Genomic DNA, 18,898 nt, shown 5'->3' with positions numbered 1-18,898 from the left:
ACCATATAATATACACATAGATGTATCATTACGTTATACCATATAATATACACATAGATGTATCATTACGTTATACCATATAATATACACATAGATGTATCATTACATTATACCATATAATATACACATAGATGTATCATTACGTTATACCATATAATATACACATAGATGTATCATTACGTTATACCATATAATATACACATAGATGTATCATTACGTTATACCATATAATATACACATAGATGTATCATTACGTTATACCATATAATATACACATAGATGTATCATTACGTTATACCATATAATATACACATAGATGTATTATTACGTTATACCATATAATATAAACATAGATGTATCATTACGTTATACCATATAATATAAACATAGATGTATCATTACGTTATACCATATAATATACACATATATGTATCATTACATTATACCATATAATATAAACATAGATGTATCATTACATTATACCATATAATATACACATAGATGTATCATTACGTTATACCATATAATATAAACATAGATGTATCATTACATTATACCATATAATATAAACATAGATGTATTATTACATTATACCATATAATATACACATAGATGTATCTTTATGTTATACCATATAATATACACATAGATGTATCATTACATTATACCATATAATATAAAGATAGATGTATTATTACGTTATACCATATAATATAAACATAGATGTATCATTACGTTATACCATATAATATAAACATAGATGTATCATTACATTATACCATATAATATAAACATAGATGTATCATTACATTATACCATATAATATAAACATAGATGTATCATTACGTTATACCATATAATATACACATAGATGTATCATTACGTTATACCATATAATATACACATAGATGTATCATTACATTATACCATATACTATTCAGGAAGCACAAATGTCAATATTTTACTAATGTATACACGTACTCTACTGTAGGGTTTTAATATAGTGTTAGTGGCATGTGTAGAATTAAAGTTAATGACGTTTAGTTGATATGTCTTGGTGTTACAAGCTATAAAAAAACACTTACTCAGTAATGACTAGTTTTCTTTTGAAGTCGTAATTAATTATGTACGAGATTGAAGTATGATATGTTTATGTCAGCCCTACATGATAGTCTCTACTAACGATACTTTCACCAGACATCGTGTGTACAACGGCCAATTGTTCACGTGTAATTAATGGTGGGTTAACTAGCTCGAGATTCATAGACTCGTGTACTTTAACATAGCAGACGTTACCTGTCAGTGTAAATATACAAAATATATTTTTAATTGTGCTGCATTTAATAAAGATGCTCTTTAGACTCCTCCGTAACCAGTTCCGTGTCCGTGTTGGGAAGGAACGAGGGTTCAGATTCTTTACTTGCTTCAATTTAACAACTTATTACAATAACACATGACACGACACAATATTTACGTTCACGACCACAACGACGCTCATTAACCTTTCATACACAATGCACTTCCTCACTTAAAATCTAATTAAAATCAAACCTTATTGCTGAGGGTGATCGATGGAACCAATCACTTACTTATACTTTCCGTCAGGTTTTACTCGGAAACACTCGGATGCAATCCTCGGACAAACACGGATACAATCCTCCGACACACGCGGACACAATGATCGGACACACTCGGACACAATGATCGGACACACTTGGACACAATCCTCCCACTCACTCCGACACACTTGGACACACACTCGGACACATTCGGACACAACCATGCTCTACCACATCTACATCACCATTCACGCTAAACACCATCTAATATTCGTCATAATGTACATAATTCAATCAAATTGATTGTTTCTGTGTATAGTACCCTGTCAGGCACAGACCACTCGTAAAGATTTCGGGGGAATAACTAATCATCTCACTTGTATAAATACTTTCCCCGTAATACTATGCATCGGTCGTTGGATGGGAAATTGTGGGAAGTCCCTGCTCCCAATTTCAAGATGAAATTTCACCAATAAGGAACTATAGACAAGGCAACAGTCTCTACAGAACACAGGTGCCCGAGACAGTGTAGTAGGAGAGAAAATATGCAAGGTCAGACCGTAGTTCGAACTCGGGACTTCCGAACATTAGCCAGATGCTCTACCAATTGAGCTACCTGGTCACCGATGATCGAAAGTTCCGCTACAACAGAACAGCGATACTCCAAGGCTTTGTATTGGATTTTAAATGTAATTAACAGGAAAAAAAATAATGATTTTCATTTGGATATTGAATGCTTCTCACATCTAAATATCGGCTATATTATAATAGTTTACATGCCACAATTTTCCCATGTATTCATAAGTGCTGTTAAGTCGTGCAGCTATCCAATATATTTTGAGAAGGAAAACAAAAACTACTATCCTGTCACAAGGACGAGTTAATTTCTAGCATAATTTAGATACCAAACGTCACACTTTCCGTAAGCGAGAAGGTAGATTTTAACAATAACACTGGTATCGTGATCAAAACAAACATGATTTATGATCATCTTAGCTAATCATCCATGTAAAGTAATCAATTACACATCCAATATTGTCAATATCAGGTTTACGACCCATTGTCCGTACAGAGAAGCCACGGGTCGCGATAACCGCCTACCTGTTTTGGTAGGTATCGGGTGAAGAAATGCAAACGTGATGTATATAACTGGTCTCCAGTGTCGATAGTCCGGTGTCTTATAACTCATGATTAATGAATGAGGTTTTTTTTTCAGAAACGTTCGCGTGGTTTGGCAAACGTTCAAGAGCATTCGACACCTTCATACATGCGTACTAATCAATCGGCCACCCCGCCCCCCTCGCGCCTCCTTCCAACTTCCAACTCCTTACGGTCTTGGTCCGGAGACCCTGGACATGGTATTCGGTGAGTAAACTCCGTTTGAGAGTTGTCGTCATCCATGTGTGTTGCGACCTCCCAATTATGTTGAAGTGTCGTTTCGGAGTCTCAGCCATTGAATTGGAACTAAGTCTACAATGTAAACAGACAGCCGGACGGACCAAAATTAACATCCATGTCTACAAAGTCAAAAAAATATATAATACTATAATATCACATAATGTATAAACATTATAATGACAATTCCACCAAAATTTAATGAGCTTTAAAATCCAATATCGGACATGCAGATAAACAATGAAAGCTATTTTCAAAGTCACGTGCAGTTTTCTTTCGGCTGAGACTTAAGTTGCAGCTGTATTAAAAACTGGGACCTCCGTATTCATGTTACATTTTGTACATCGTAATCTCCGGCACAAATCTCACAGGCAGTTTAAGTTAAATACAGGTGTATATCTATATAAACACACAAGGTAAAAAACGTAAGTGTTATGGGCAATTAATACAATTAACAGCACATAGCAATTACACAGGTGGGCGCATGCTACTTTAATACTGCACCTCATACAATTACTACCACGAGAATGGTGTCTATCTCGTGACTTGTACAGGTAACAGGGTCCATGTGAGCTGCATTTAATTGTCATATACATGTTTAAATAGCAATGACTACACAAACAGGCTAGATAAGGGACGACTGTTGATATGTGAAATCAACGAGAAACACATTTCTAGAAAACACAAGGGTCTTTAATCTGACCCACAGTACAATTTACATTGGGCTGTCACGGTGCCTCTATCCAACAGACTAGTCTACAAACCTGCATTTGGTAACATTACTGTGACTTTAAATAAGTTAGGACCCCGTTTCAAAAGACTTGCAAGGAAGCACTGTAGTTAGACGTGTTCATAGAGTGTATCGCTACTTCAGTGATGGCGCATTGAGCAGGGGACCTGTTCGTTTTTGCGGACAAACCGGTTCGTCAGTTTTTAAATGTAATATTTCAAACATATATCTTGACGGACCTGTAGATGTTAATACAGGCCTTGGGAGTCTTTGTCAAGGCTCGTCTGAAAACAATGTAAAATCACCCGGTCCGTCTTTATTTAATAAACGAACAACACCGGTACACCGGATAGGGACCTCATCTCCAGAAAACTCCATTGTTACTGCAGAACTGAAAGAAAACTAATGTTGTTGGCTGTATGTTATATACGTTTTTTTTTGTAATGACCGAATTTCGTTTCTTATCATAAATTATGAACCACAGCCAGATAAGTTGTTATAGGTACACAGTAGGGGCCATGTCAATCACCTGTTCTCTGTACTGATGATCTTAACATTATATAAACAGTTGATCATCTCTTGTTTTACAAAGATTGATCACCGATATAGATTTGATGTACATTTCACAGAAATGTGATTGTGATATACGACACTGAAATGAACAATACATTGTATTGTCTGTATTGTATTGTCTGTATTGTATTGTCTGTATTGTATTGTCTGTATTGCATTGTGCATTTATGTATTGTATTTCATTGTATTATCCTGAAATATTATCATATATATACCGAATCCTAACTGCTGAGTTTGCTTGTTGTTAAGAGAAACGTGCGTGCATTAACATCCTAAATTTAATGTCGTGGTTTATCTTTACAAAACATATTGAAGCCCTGTTCCAGCGAAAATCCGGATAGCAACGCTTTTTAACCGGTTTGTAATAACAGATATATCAAGGTAGATCATGGATCCTGTACTCTGGCTCAGTATCAGAATTAATTACTCACCACAGTTTGGGATTCCCATTAGTCAGTACGCTGATAAAGACATTAGTAGCATATCTTTTTTATATGACAAAAATTACCCATTTATTTCATTTTTTACTACCCGAAATTGCAAAGAGCTGGTAAACTGAAGGTAAGAGTTTATTGTATATAGATTGCAACGGAGACCCCTGAGAAATGCCGTTCAGCTCATTCCCTGCCAGAACACAGGTAATTGTCTCCGGTGCCTATGATGAAAGTTACAGAAAGTGTTGCCTTACTTTCAAGCAGGTTATACAGATAGATCTATAGAGATAATACTGAAAGCACATAACACACAAATCAACTTGTCGTGAAATCATACTTTCTGAACCAATTTGTACTTTTTAACCCGTATCAATGAAGTGCCGATGTCCCCGATCTCGGACACTTAGAGATCCTTGTATATGAAGTCGGTCAGATAAAGCAACTGTGGCAATCAGCTCTAACATTCGGCACCGCAACGGGGTGCACAACGCTGATTTCTCATACCGTCATAGTTAACAACTCATCAAACCAAATCGAGTTTGTAGACCAATATGCAATTGGGATGAGCAATTATAGAGTTTTTACATGTAGATAATTACTGGTTTAAAAACATAAATACAAAATCATGAAATTCACAACCTCTTTTTAACGTTGAGTCTCGCTAATCTAAAGGGTCCCACCCAGCCGATATTTTTAGATTATTGATTTTCTTTGGTAACGTTTAACATTTGCTATAACGTCAAGGAGGTGGATGTGACGTCAGTTGGGCCGAAATGGGGATACATTGCAAACAATGCTACAAACATCATTATTAGATGAACGTTTATCAGACTGAACTCCCAGTACAACTGTACCCTTCAGACAGAACGGAGCAGATAGCAGTGTGAGAAATACATTATGTAAGTGTACCCATGTGAAAAAATTGCCGTGTTGGTATAAACAAAAAGATAACACGATCATGCGTAGGGGACTATAAGTCCAACGCACCAGAAGGCAAACTGACCACAACATGGCGGCGACGTTGAAAGTGTCAGTATGCCTTGTGCTAGTCAGCATAACTTTGGCACAGAATTCAAAATCTTTGGACGAAAGATTTGAGGTGTTGGAACAAGAATTTGCTGCGGAAAAAGCTAGAATGAGATCTGAGTTAGAATCCACGAGAGAGGCACTAGATTTTACACGTTCACAACTTCGAGAAACGAAGTCTCAGTTATTCGAAACGCAAAGATTGCTAGAAAATCAGCCAGGTCCTACCATGATGCCTTCAGAGTCCAACTCGGAAACGGTGATAGGATTGGACCATTCTTTAAAGTCGCGCACATTATCTCAGATTCTACAATTATGGAAACAGAATATGACACAAGGGGACCACGACCGAACACCGACATTACCAAAATACCCCATCACATTATCGGAAGCTGAAGGAGAATCCAAATTGAATCAACCCGAACCACTCCCTGGAACTCGCCGAATGAGTAAGTTTATAGTAATTTATTTTACAAGTATTATTTATTTACTATGGTATATCACGTGATAGAATTATAATTCAATTGCTTTCTAATTGTTTCTTTGTCTATGTGTTGTCTGTATGCTATTTAGACTCCCCATTCGTCATTTCGAAGTAATGATGTATTGCTGAGAATATATTAAGTTTGGATACTTTCTCACATAGTCCACATCATCTATTATATAGACTCTGATGTTCTTTACCTACCTTACACCCATTGACATTATATATATATATATCACATAGTCTACATCATCTATTATATAGACTCTGATGTCCTTTACCTACCTTACACCCATTGACATTATATATATATATATATCACATAGTCTACATCATCTATTATATAGACTCTGATGTCCTTTACCTACCTTACTCCCATTGACGTTATGTATAGAGGATATCTGACAGTGTCTTCAGTAATACCAAATATATTTCACGAGTGGGGCTAATATTTTGATATTTTTCACGAGTGCGCAGCACGAGTGAAAAATATCAAAATATTAGCCACACGAGTTAGATATTCTGTTTATTACATTTTTTATCAGCGAAAACCCTACCCCGTATCCTAACTAGGACTACAGCGATAATTTGTAAACAAAAAAAGTAGTTTCCCCTGTCCAGGTGCTGACATATATGTCGGGCTTTCTGATTGGTCAATTATTTTGGTATTCTCTAATCATTAATTTGATTGGTCAAATCAACAAAAGTGATATTTTTCAGTGAAAAATATCACTTTTATAGAATAAATAATTTTTGATATTTCACTGGTAAAAATGTAATAAATATATATATCACATAGTCCACATCATCTATTATATAGACGTTGATGTCCTTTACCTACCTTACCCCCGCCGTATATCATTCATAAGTTGTCTCCCTTCGTCATTAGTGTTTCTTGGTTATATATTTAATTGTCAAGCACAATATGCCTGTATATAATATCCACTTACGATTCGAATGGTAAAGATGTGACTTTCTCTATGCTATGTTTATAGTTTATGTGTATGCTTTGTAATTACAAAACCTACATGTCGTATTACAGGTCTACGTGGAATAACCGACTTACAAGCCATATCATTCCATGCTGAGTTGGGAATACCAGCCGACGGCCTGAAGATTCTACAGACAGTCGTGTTTGACTCCGCCCCCCTAAACACAGACGGTGTCTACAACAGCAATAATGGAGTGTTCACGAGTCCCACGTCGGGGACCTATTACTTCACTGTTACCATTATGGTCTTTCCAAACGAGAAAATTGAAACTGAGCTGGTCGTGAATGGAAATCAAGCGCTGCTGACTTTTGCGGCTGGGACGTCTACGTTTAACCAAGGAACCAGCTCTACATCAGTTAATCTGCAAACCGGAGACAGGGTCTGGGTTCGAATTCTTAACGTCCCAACGATTAGAGCAGGGATCAACATTCGTATTATGGGCGGTGGCTGGAGCTCTTTTACTGGATTTTTGATTCGATGACAATGTTGAAATGTACTCTGTTATCTTCTACAATCTATTGTTTTATCTACAAATAATTTATAATAAAAATGATTTGAAACAATGCAAAGGAACGGAATTAATGTTTTACTCTTATATATAAGATTAGTCAGAATGATTATGACGAGTCGCTTCGATATACTGTAGGCATCAGATGATAATGTAAATCACTTGGAATACTTTATTTCGCGAACTTACCTTTTCAGACTTATTCGCGAGTACATTATTTAACTAACGCCGATCTAGAAATGACTTTAAATTCGTTAATGATCAGATATTAGAGTCATAGATTCCTAACGACACCTATATCGTTACCGCTACTTGTTTCTCACTATAATGTTGTCTGTAGGAATAGTCGATTTATAGAATCTGGAATCAAACAATCGGGATTGCCCCTATTTATTTTAATCCATTAACAAGTAATTGTAATAAACATCTAAAATAGAACTTGAACCAACCGTGAGCCCGGATGATCAGCAAAAATGCATGTTCGTGCTTATCCTATGCGGAGACGTGTCGCTGTCAATTCATGTTGGTTTTTTACGTTTAGCCTACATGTATCATGACTTTTGTCTAACAGACTCCTATTGATTCTGTGAGTCGGATATGATGCTGGGATTTCCCCCACTCCTCTTCTTTGCCTTCGCGGCGGCAGCCAAAACATCTGATCGACTTTGGGCTTCTTCTAGACTGGCCACCAGTCCCTAGGAATTTTGTTAGAATTGCTCCACTAACCTCTAATACTAGATTATCTCCCCCTAGTTTGAAACTTAGGCTAGAATCGGGACCAAATCCTCGAGACCAAAATCATAAACCTCAATTTGATTTATAATTTCGATATTCTAGAGACAGGCGGCCAGCTCAGGTTTCTTCTTGCGTGGCTTTGATCGCCAGTCCGCCATTCTTCAAAACAAACCAGTTTACACAGGCATGCTTGTATGGTATATTTTCCACGACTCATTTTCTTATAGAGAGCGGATCATCGTATTATATATTCCCCGTTATCAGTCGTTTTAGTATCCAGGTTTGAATTGTTATTATAAAAAAAAAACAACTACGGTATTGATTCTTTCATTATTTCATCATTAGGGTATGTATAATGTTATAGTGTATTCTAGCAACATGTTTTGTCATTTTGTCAAAATTTATATGTTTTGAAGATATATAGAGGATCTTAAACAACCTTGTCTGCACTTCTGATTTTCATTGATTTAAATCATCCATTTTAATGTTAATACGGTTTAGTTGTAGGTACACATAGAAATAAACCAGCATATACTGGAGTGATCCTCTCTGACGCACTTAGAAAGATGAATGGTCAAGTGTTTACTTCAGCACGTGAACTTCAATACACGTGTTTATTAATGGATTCTGTCGAAATTACTCAATACAATGCAGATAAAACGAGAACACGTACGCGGAGGTAGATTTTACTCTCTGATATTAAAACAAAGAAAATACTGACAGTAATGACCGAATTTCTAACTCAAACAAAAGATGATCAAATCAATATACATGTATACGCAATAGACATCTAAAATATGTTTCATAACTTAATTAGAAAAAAAAAAAGAAAAAACAATGAAAAACAAAAAAACAACAAAACAACAACAACAGAATGCGCATCAAACTTTTCAAATTTATTTCACAAAATATAATCCGTTTGGACATAATTAAGACCTTTTAAATTAAAAACAAATCCACTAATCACCCTCTAGACAATGCCAGACATCACGGAATGAATAAATGAATACATAAAATGTATGTGTATTAAGGAAATGCCAACTTGAATTGTGATATTTGGATTAATTTAACCAGGTAACGTTGCTCTCTTGACTCTAAAAGATAAGAATACTAGAGAGAAATTCCAAAAAAATGCCTGAATTACGACAAACCTTTTAGTTACTACTGTACAATATGTTCTTGAAATATCAGGGAGTCTAAGTGTGGTCGTAGGAAAAAGTAACTAGGACACTTAATTAATTTAGTATTAAACCTAAATAAGAATAAGTCGTTATTTGGTATTGTAGTACAGTCAGTTGGGAGAGTATGTTTCTGACGTCACGGGAAGACCTACCACGTGTCTTCGCATTGTTTCGGATTCATCCTTCCTACTAATGGAACAAAATACGACTCAATGAGACAAGGACGGAACCGTTTAAAGCCTCTTTCTTTTTTTCTTTATAAATATAAAACTTCATCAAGCTAAATTTCATAATCCCTATGGGTTGATCGTCATTTGATTTCCATCAACTCTGCTCAGTGACGTAAACAAATCGTAAGTAAAGTATGTAATAAACCCTGCGCGCTGAGGAGTTACATTCCTGGATGATAAACAGAAAAGCATGGGTTTGTTTATCAAATGCGGAGAAGTATCATTGCCTATTCAGGATGACTTTTTCACGTTTAGCTCGTCTTTACTTTTATCTACCGGAGATACGTTGACTCTGTATGTCGTTTGTCATGTTGACATTTTGCCAATTCCTATTCTTTACGTCCACGGTTAAACAGAGTATGTCGGATTGATTTTGGGATGTTTTCTTTGCCAGTACGCCATTTTTCAAAAAAACCCGTTTGTACATGGGTGTATGACACATTTTCCGCTGCTCATTTACATATAGAGAGTGGAGCATCGCATTAGATATCCTCTATCAGTGGGTAGTTTACCAGTTTTAGTTGGAATTGATAATAATAAAAAAAAAAAAAAAAAAAAACTACGGTATTAATGCCCACACTATTTCATCACTAGGATATGAATTCAATCATTTAACGTATTTTTGTAATTTTGTCATAATTATGTTACGAAAGAATAGAGAGGCTTTAATGAAAAGAATACACACACGTTTTAGGGAACACATGTCCACCCCGGCTGTATGTCAGGTTGTTTAGATTACTACAGTCTCGACAACCTTCCCATAGTATCTTGTGTTTCCTTCACCGATAATGAGAAAGGTCATCAGGCCATTTTGTCAACTCTGCGATAAGAAACGTATAGGTACCACTGTGCATTGCAAGCGTTGACATGATGGCGATCTGGATGTTGTTTATGTTTGTGTTGCTTGCTGATGTAAAGTTGGCACAAACGTCCGACACATTACAGGCCAGACTAAACACTCTGGAGAGAGAATTTGTCACGATGAAACTGGAGCTGCAGACAACGAAAGCTGACTTAGAGAATACTAAAACAGAATTACGTCACTCTCAGACAAAACTACAGGAAACTCAAATGGAAATGTCAGCAATGAGCCGCCGTACGTTATCTATAAAAATGAAAAACCACATGTGCAATTGTATCTAAAAATTAGTATCCGGTAGGGCAGAGATCTATATACATCTATATGTAACAAATAAGTCTCTGGTTAGGGAATGTGATAGAAAAAATAGTAATGAACAACAGACAGTCGTGAAGTGTTAACAGAACGAAAATGCTGATGGCTCGCATCATTGAGTTGTTTAGTTTAAAAATAGATGTGTTGTATTGTATCAAAAATGCTTTCTTTCAGAATAGTTATTAGAAACCGTACAGGAAGTTCACATTTGAAACATTCGCATCAACAACATTGATGGTAAATGATGCGTTGTGTTTGCTATTAAGATATATATGGTAAAGTGATAGTTGTACCCTGGCATGACTGCATGTAACCAAGCGTATTTCAGACTTATGAATAAAATGAAAAACCATTATTTTAATATAGAAACGATATGTTCAGTTTTTGATACCTACGTTACCAGTGTTTTAAGTTATGCTAGTGAAGTGTGGGGCTTTCACAAAGCTACCGAGGTTGAAAAAGTACACTCACTGTTTTGTAAAAAAAAGTCTAGGCGTTTCGAAAAGTACTAGTCACGATTTAGTTTATTTTGAATTAGGCAGATTACCTATGTATATAGATAGAAAATTGAAAATTTTGAAATACTGGACTAAAATTAAAGATACTGATAACTGTGTGTTGAGAGCATGCTATGAACACAGGTTACTAAATAATGATGAGTGGATAGTGAATATTAAACTAGAACTAGAAAAACTAGGATTAGGGTATTTATGGAACAGCACTTTTGAAAGTAAAATTACTTACAAATTAATCGAAAGCAAATTCCAAGAAATTCATATTCAAGAACTGCTATGTAATATTCGAAACTCTCCAAAAGGTTATTTATATCAACATTTGATAGACAATTTTGGCTTGCAATTTTATTTAAGGAAACCTATCGATCACCGATACAAGAAGTGCATCTCAAAAATTAGATTATCGTCGCATCAACTAAATATAGAGAGTGGAAGATACAGGAATGTAACAAGAGAAAATAGGAGATGTACATTATGCAATAATATTGATATTGAGGATGAGTTCCATTTTATTTTAAAATGTTCTTTTTACATAGACTTACGTACTAAATATTTGAAACCATACTATTATCGTAGACCTAGCATTTTTAAACTTATTCAACTCATGAGTGTGAAAAATGTCAAAGAGTTAAGTAATCTTGGAAAATTTAGTCATTTTGCATATAAACGAAGGTCAGAAGCATTATAAGTAAATACTTGTTGTGTTCGTTTCAAATATTATATTTCATTTCTATTGAGATGTATTGACGTAATGTTTATTCCAGTCGGAACAACAAGTACTGCAGACTGTACACATAAATATCTATCTATATGCAAAGTATACATATCGGTGTCTTTCACAATATTTGTGTAATACTTTGACTCAAAGAATACTTATATAATTAATAAGAACATATATTTAAAATTGTGTTTACGTCGCAATCGATCACTCTCCAAATGTGAAATTATGTTTATTACAACATGTTCATTAATGTCAATTAACTATGTAAACCTTTGGGCTGTAAGGCCCCTGGAATAAAATTGAATTGAATTGAATTGAACCATTGCGCCAATAGATATGTATGTCACTATGGTCACGTCAGGCCCTCGGGCTGTTCATCACTGCCACCTCGAAATGTCCTTAGATACGTCGACCTGGCACATTTGTTACTGGAATGTGTTCACAATAGGCAGTGCTGTTGTGACAGTGATGTGTTCACAATAGACAGTGCTGTTGTGACAGTGATGTGTTCACAATAGACAGTGCTGTTGTGACAGTGATGTGTTCACAATAGACAGTGCTGTTGTGACAGTGATGTGTTCACAATAGACAGTGCCGTTGTGACAGTGATGTGTTCACAATAGACAGTGCCGTTGTGACAGTGATGTGTTCACGATAGGCAGTGATGTTGTGACAGTGATGTGTTCACAATAGACAGTGCTGTTGTGACAGTGATGTGTTCACAATAGACAGTGCTGTTGTGACAGTGATGTGTTCACAATAGACAGTGCTGTTGTGACAGTGATGTGTTCACAATAGACAGTGCTGTTGTGACAGTGATGTGTTCACAATAGACAGTGCCGTTGTGACAGTGATGTGTTCACAATAGACAGTGCCGTTGTGACAGTGATGTGTTCACAATAGACAGTGCCGTTGTGACAGTGATGTGTTCACAATAGACAGTGCTGTTGTGACAGTGATGTGTTCACAATAGACAGTGCCGTTGTGACAGTGATGTGTTCACAATAGACAGTGCTGTTGTGACATTGATGTGTTCACAATAGACAGTGATGTTGTGACAGTGATGTGTTCACAATAGACAGTGATGTTGTCACAGTGATGTGTTCACAATAGACAGTGATGTTGAGACAGTGATGTGTTCACAACAGACAGTGATGTTGTGACAGTGATGTGTTCACAACAGACAGTGATGTTGTGACAGTGATGTGTTCACAATAGACAGTGCTGTTGTGACAGTGATGTGTTCACAATAGACAGTGCTGTTGTGACAGTGATGTGTTCACAATAGACAGTGCTGTTGTGACAGTGATGTGTTCACAATAGACAGTGATGTTGTCACAGTGATGTGTTCACAATAGACAGTGATGTTGAGACAGTGATGTGTTCACAACAGACAGTGATGTTGTGACAGTGATGTGTTCACAATAGACAGTGATGTTGTGACAGTGATGTGTTCACAATAGACAGTGATGTTGTCACAGTGATGTGTTCACAACAGACAGTGCCGTTGTGACAGTGATGTGTTCACAATAGGCAGTGATGTTGTCACAGTGATGTGTTCACAATAGACAGTGCTGTTGTCACAGTGATGTGTTCACAATAGACAGTGATGTTGTGACAGTGATGTGTTCACAATAGACAGTGCTGTTGTCACAGTGATGTGTTCACAATAGACAGTGATGTTGTCACAGTGATGTGTTCACAATAGACAGTGCTGTTGTGACAGTGATGTGTTCACAATAGGCAGTGATGTTGTGACAGTGATGTGTTCTCAATAGGCAGTGCTGTTGTGACAGTGATGTGTTCACAATAGGCAGTGATGTTGTGACAGTGATGTGTTCACAATAGACAGTGCTGTTGTGACAGTGATGTGTTCACAATAGGCAGTGATGTTGTGACAGTGATGTGTTCACAATAGGCAGTGATGTTGTGACAGTGATGTGTTCTCAATAGGCAGTGATGTTGTGACAGTGATGTGTTCACAATAGACAGTGCTGTTGTCACAGTGATGTGTTCTCAATAGGCAGTGCCGTTGTAGCAGTAGTTATAGTCTACTTCATATTAAATCATTCCTATTTATCAGTGTGTTATACTCTCATAGATTCTGATATGGTCTATTTTTATCATCTGTTACCGAGATTTACATCATTTCCACATGTACAAGTTCACCAGATAGATTTACAGAAAAAAAGCAATGCGACACCTATGAAGTTATACACAATTTTGGGAGGAAACAATACTTGTAAATATTTCAAATCTACAGATTAATATCTATCAGAATTATAAATCATCACTAATAAGACTGAATGTTCACATTTACACGTCTTAACAGATGACCTATCCTGTAGCCAGAGACTTATATATCAAAGTTTATTTATACATGCATCTTGTATGTACATACTATATATATCTGGTCGATTGTAACTACTATTCTGTATGGATACATTATCAAAAGGTTAACATATTTTTCGGAAGGTTACGATCTTCACAGAAAAGTATATTTACCAGTATATAAATTGTGTCATGCCGTTGTATTAATCTGCTATACTTGCAGGCCTCGAAATGACATGCCATACAAAATGGTTGTTTTCTTCCAGGTCGTCGGGTCGCTGATGTTCAAGAAACGGCATTTTCTGCTCAAATGAATAATACCATTGAACATTTGAACCTTCATCAAACAGTCATATTTGAATCCGTGATTCTCAACGAGGGGAGATCCTATGACAACCTAACAGGAGTGTTTACGTGTCCAGTTGAAGGAGTCTACTATTTCTCTGTCTCCTTGTTGTCGTGGGAAAATGAAGACATCGAAACTCTCCTGGTTGTTAACGGTCGTCGGTTGGCTGGAACCTATGCTGCAGGACAGCGCCACAATCTGGGCACGAGCTCTGTTGTGGCGAGGTTAAAGGTCGGGGATAAAGTTTGGGTTACTGTCGTACCCAGTCCCAACAACCCTGACAATATTCGTATTATCGGGGCCGGCTGGACGAGCTTTACGGGATTCAAAATATAGTGGCATATGTTACCATTGCACAAATAAATAGATTTTAAGTTTCAGTGGTATATTTATTATTATTGGTCTTTGGTGTCTTTTATACCATCCATTTATAGAACTTGTTTATTTTGAGTCGGTGTAGAAGTCACGGAGCCACCTAACAAATCACATTTGATTGGAGTATATTTCGATATGGAGAGTAAAGATAGTATCTATCTACATGTACAATGGAAGCTGATTTCTTTGCCCTATCGCACGTACTGGCGCCCCTGTGAAGAGCGACAGTGTGCCACGCAAACAGCAAGAATGCGCCATGCGACAAAAGGGCTCCGTCAATGCGACGGGGTGACAGAATTTTCATGTAAAAGCACTTTCGCGTTAATTTTGTAGCATGGCGCATTGTCGCTCCTCGCATGACGCACTGTCACTTTTCGCCAATGCATTGTCACTGTTCGCATGGCGCACTGTCACTCCTGGCATGGCGCACTGTCGCTCTTCGCATGGCGCACTGTCACTGTTCGCATGGCGCACTGTCACTCCTGGCATGGCGCACTGTCACTCTTCGCATGGCGCACTGTTACTTTTCGCATGGCGCACTGTCACTCTTCGCATGACGCACTGTCACTCTTTGCATGGCGTACTGTTACTCTTCGCATGGCGCACTGTCGCTCTTCGCATGGCGCACTGTCACTCTTCGCAAGGCGCACTGTCACTCTTCGCATGGCGCACTGTCACTCTTCGCATGGCGTACTGTCACTCTTCGCATGGCGTACTGTCACTCCTCGCATGGCGCACTGTCACTCCTCGCATGGCGCACTGTCACTCATCGCATGGCGCACTGTCACTCTTCGCATGGCGTACTGTCACTTCTGGCATGGCGCACTGTCACTCTTCGCATGGCGTACTGTCACTCTTCGCATGGCGTACTGTCACTCCTCGCATGGCGCACTGTCACTCCTCGCATGGCGCACTGTCACTCATCGCATGGCGCACTGTCACTCTTCGCATGGTGCACTGTCACTCATCGCATGGCGCACTGTCGCACATTGTGACATGGCCGAAATTAACCACCATAATCCACTTTCATTTGAACCATGAATAGTACAAGGACGACAGAATATTAGAAGAGTTTCACTTGTTACATTTTTTTTGTAACAAACATCCAAACCTGACTATGTCTATTATTGTTACCTATTGTGGGATTTACTGTATTAAAATATTATCAAATCAGTTATCCTAAACACGGGATACTGTCGTAACGATAGAGAAAGTTTCGACAACGTCGATAGACTAGATTAGAATTAATGAATGCAGCTTAAAACTTAAACGTAAGATGAAGAAAAGAAACGCCTTCTATACGTTACAGGCATGTGAATTAGTTACGGACAGACCTGACTTACACCACCAAACTCGAGATGAATGCAGGTGGCCATCAGTGGTGGATAGGAAAAACAACAACACGGAATACTGAGGTAATGGTTAAAACCGAAATTCTAACTCAAAATTGACAAAACGGGGACACAATACGACAATAACAATTAAAAAAGATGTAAGTTTTTTGAGTTATGTGATAAAATAATTTGTTTTTATTTCATATGAGATTTTATGAAACTCGCTGCGAAGTTAAATTAATGTTTGCTCGCCATGGCGACCATCAATTAATACCGGATATCCAACAATGTCATCAGTAACACCAAATATATTTCACGAGTGGGACTAATATTTTAATATTTCCCATGAGTGAAAAAATATCAAAATATTAACCATACGAGTGAAATAAATTTGGTGTTACTGGAGATACTGTTGGGTATTTTGTTTATTACATTTTATAGCAGAATCTACCGGGACAGCCTACTATATTCATTCTCCCATTGTCATTTGTAAGCAGTGCTTTGACCGGTAAAATCAGAAAAAGTGATATTTTTCACTCGTGAAAAATATCACTTTTCTCAAATGAATAATTTTCGATATTTCATTTGTAAAATTGTAATAAAACGTTCAAACTTTTAATATTGTTTCATAAAATCCCATACAATATATGAAATAGAAGCTCATACAAAATCTTATTTGCATGGAAACCCTGAGATTATGATCTAAACAATAAAACTTCCTAATTGTTTTCATCAACCTGCATATTTCGAAAGCTCGTGTTGTTAATTTTCAAAAGTAATCGACATCTAACACGGAAAGTGTGATAATGGAAACAAGCTCTTAAGTAATCAAATGTAGCAGAAGTAGGGGGAGTAGGGGTATTACTGTCTGGGTATAATATAAACGAGGTTATAACTAAATCTAGGGGGAGTAGGGGTATTACTGTCTGGGTATAATATAAACCAGGTTATAACTAAATCTAGGGGGAGTAGGGGTGTTACTCTCTGGGTATAATATAAACGAGGTTATAACTAAATCTAGGGGGAGTAGAGGTGTTACTGTCTGAGTATAATATAAACGAGGTTATAACGAAATCTAGGGGGAGTAGGGGTATAACTCTCTGGGTATAATATAAACCAGGTTATAACTAAATCTAGGGGGAGTAGGGGTATTACTGTCTGGGTATAATATAAACGAGGTTATAACTAAATCTAGGGGGAGTAGGGGTATAACTGTCTGGGTATAATATAAACCAGGTTATAACTAAATCTAGGGGGAGTAGGGGTATAACTCTCCGGGTATAATATAAACCAGGTTATAACTAAATCTAGGGGGAGTAGGGGTATAACTCTCCGGGTATAATATAAACCAGGTTATAACTAAATCTAGGGGGAGTAGGGGTATAACTGTCTGGGTATAATATAAACCAGGTTATAACTAAATCTAGGGGGAGTAGGGGTATTACTGTCTGGGTATAATATAAACCAGGTTATAACTAAATCTAGGGGGAGTAGGGGTATAACTCTCTGGGTATAATATAAACGTGGTTATAACTAAATCTAGGGGGAGTAGGGGTATTACTGTCTGGGTATAATATAAACCAGGTTATAACTAAATCTAGGGGGAGTAGGGGTATGACTCTCTGGGTATAATATAAACCAGGTTATAACTAAATCTAGGGGGAGTAGGGGTATAACTCTCTGGGTATAATATAAACGTGGTTATAACTAAATCTAGGGGGAGTAGGGGTATTACTGTCTGGGTATAATATAAACCAGGTTATAACTAAATCTAGGGGGAGTAGGGGTATTACTGTCTGGGTATAATATAAACCAGGCTATAACTAAATATAGGGGGAGTAGGGGTATTACTGTCTGGGTATAATATAAACCAGGTTATAACTAAATCTAGGGGGAGTAGGGGTATTACTGTCCGGGTATAATATAAACCAGGTTATAACTAAATATAGGGGGAGTAGGGGTATTACTGTCCGGGTATAATATAAACCAGGTTATAACTAAATATAGGGGGAGTAGGGGTATTACTGTCTGGGTATAATATAAACCAGGTTATAACTAAATCTAGGGGGAGTAGGGGTATAACTCTCTGGGTATAATATAAACGTGGGTATAACTAAATCTAGGGGGAGTAGGGGTATAACTCTCTGGGAATAATACATGTATAAACGAGGTTATAACTAAATCTAGGGGGAGTAGGGGTATTACTTTCTGGGTATAATATAAACGAGGTTATAACTAAATCTAGGGGGAGTAGG

At 37.1% G+C, this 18,898-nt stretch overlaps 2 protein-coding genes across 2 annotated transcripts; both read left to right on the top strand.

Annotated features, from left to right (window-relative positions):
* The first annotated feature begins 5,570 nt into the window (after positions 1–5,570).
* LOC117330382 lies at positions 5,571–7,771 on the top strand. Its single transcript, XM_033888627.1, has 2 exons — positions 5,571–6,166; positions 7,244–7,771. Exons 1-2 carry the CDS (start codon positions 5,701–5,703, stop codon positions 7,672–7,674), a joined length of 897 nt encoding a protein of 298 aa, XP_033744518.1. The 5' UTR covers positions 5,571–5,700; the 3' UTR covers positions 7,675–7,771.
* A 2,900-nt stretch (positions 7,772–10,671) lies between these two features.
* LOC117330383 (complement C1q tumor necrosis factor-related protein 2-like) lies at positions 10,672–15,306 on the top strand. The gene is made up of 2 exons (XM_033888628.1): positions 10,672–10,943; positions 14,855–15,306. The coding sequence occupies exons 1-2, from the start codon at positions 10,715–10,717 to the stop codon at positions 15,268–15,270; spliced, it is 645 nt and encodes a 214-aa protein (XP_033744519.1). The 5' UTR covers positions 10,672–10,714; the 3' UTR covers positions 15,271–15,306.
* Positions 15,307–18,898: the final 3,592 nt, after the last annotated feature.

Source organism: Pecten maximus, chromosome 7 (genome assembly GCF_902652985.1).
Source record: "Pecten maximus chromosome 7, xPecMax1.1, whole genome shotgun sequence".
In the NCBI taxonomy this organism is placed as follows: Eukaryota; Metazoa; Mollusca; class Bivalvia; order Pectinida; family Pectinidae; genus Pecten; species Pecten maximus.
The sequence above is the reverse complement of the archived record's forward strand: the minus strand, read 5'-3'. Positions and strand labels throughout refer to the sequence as shown.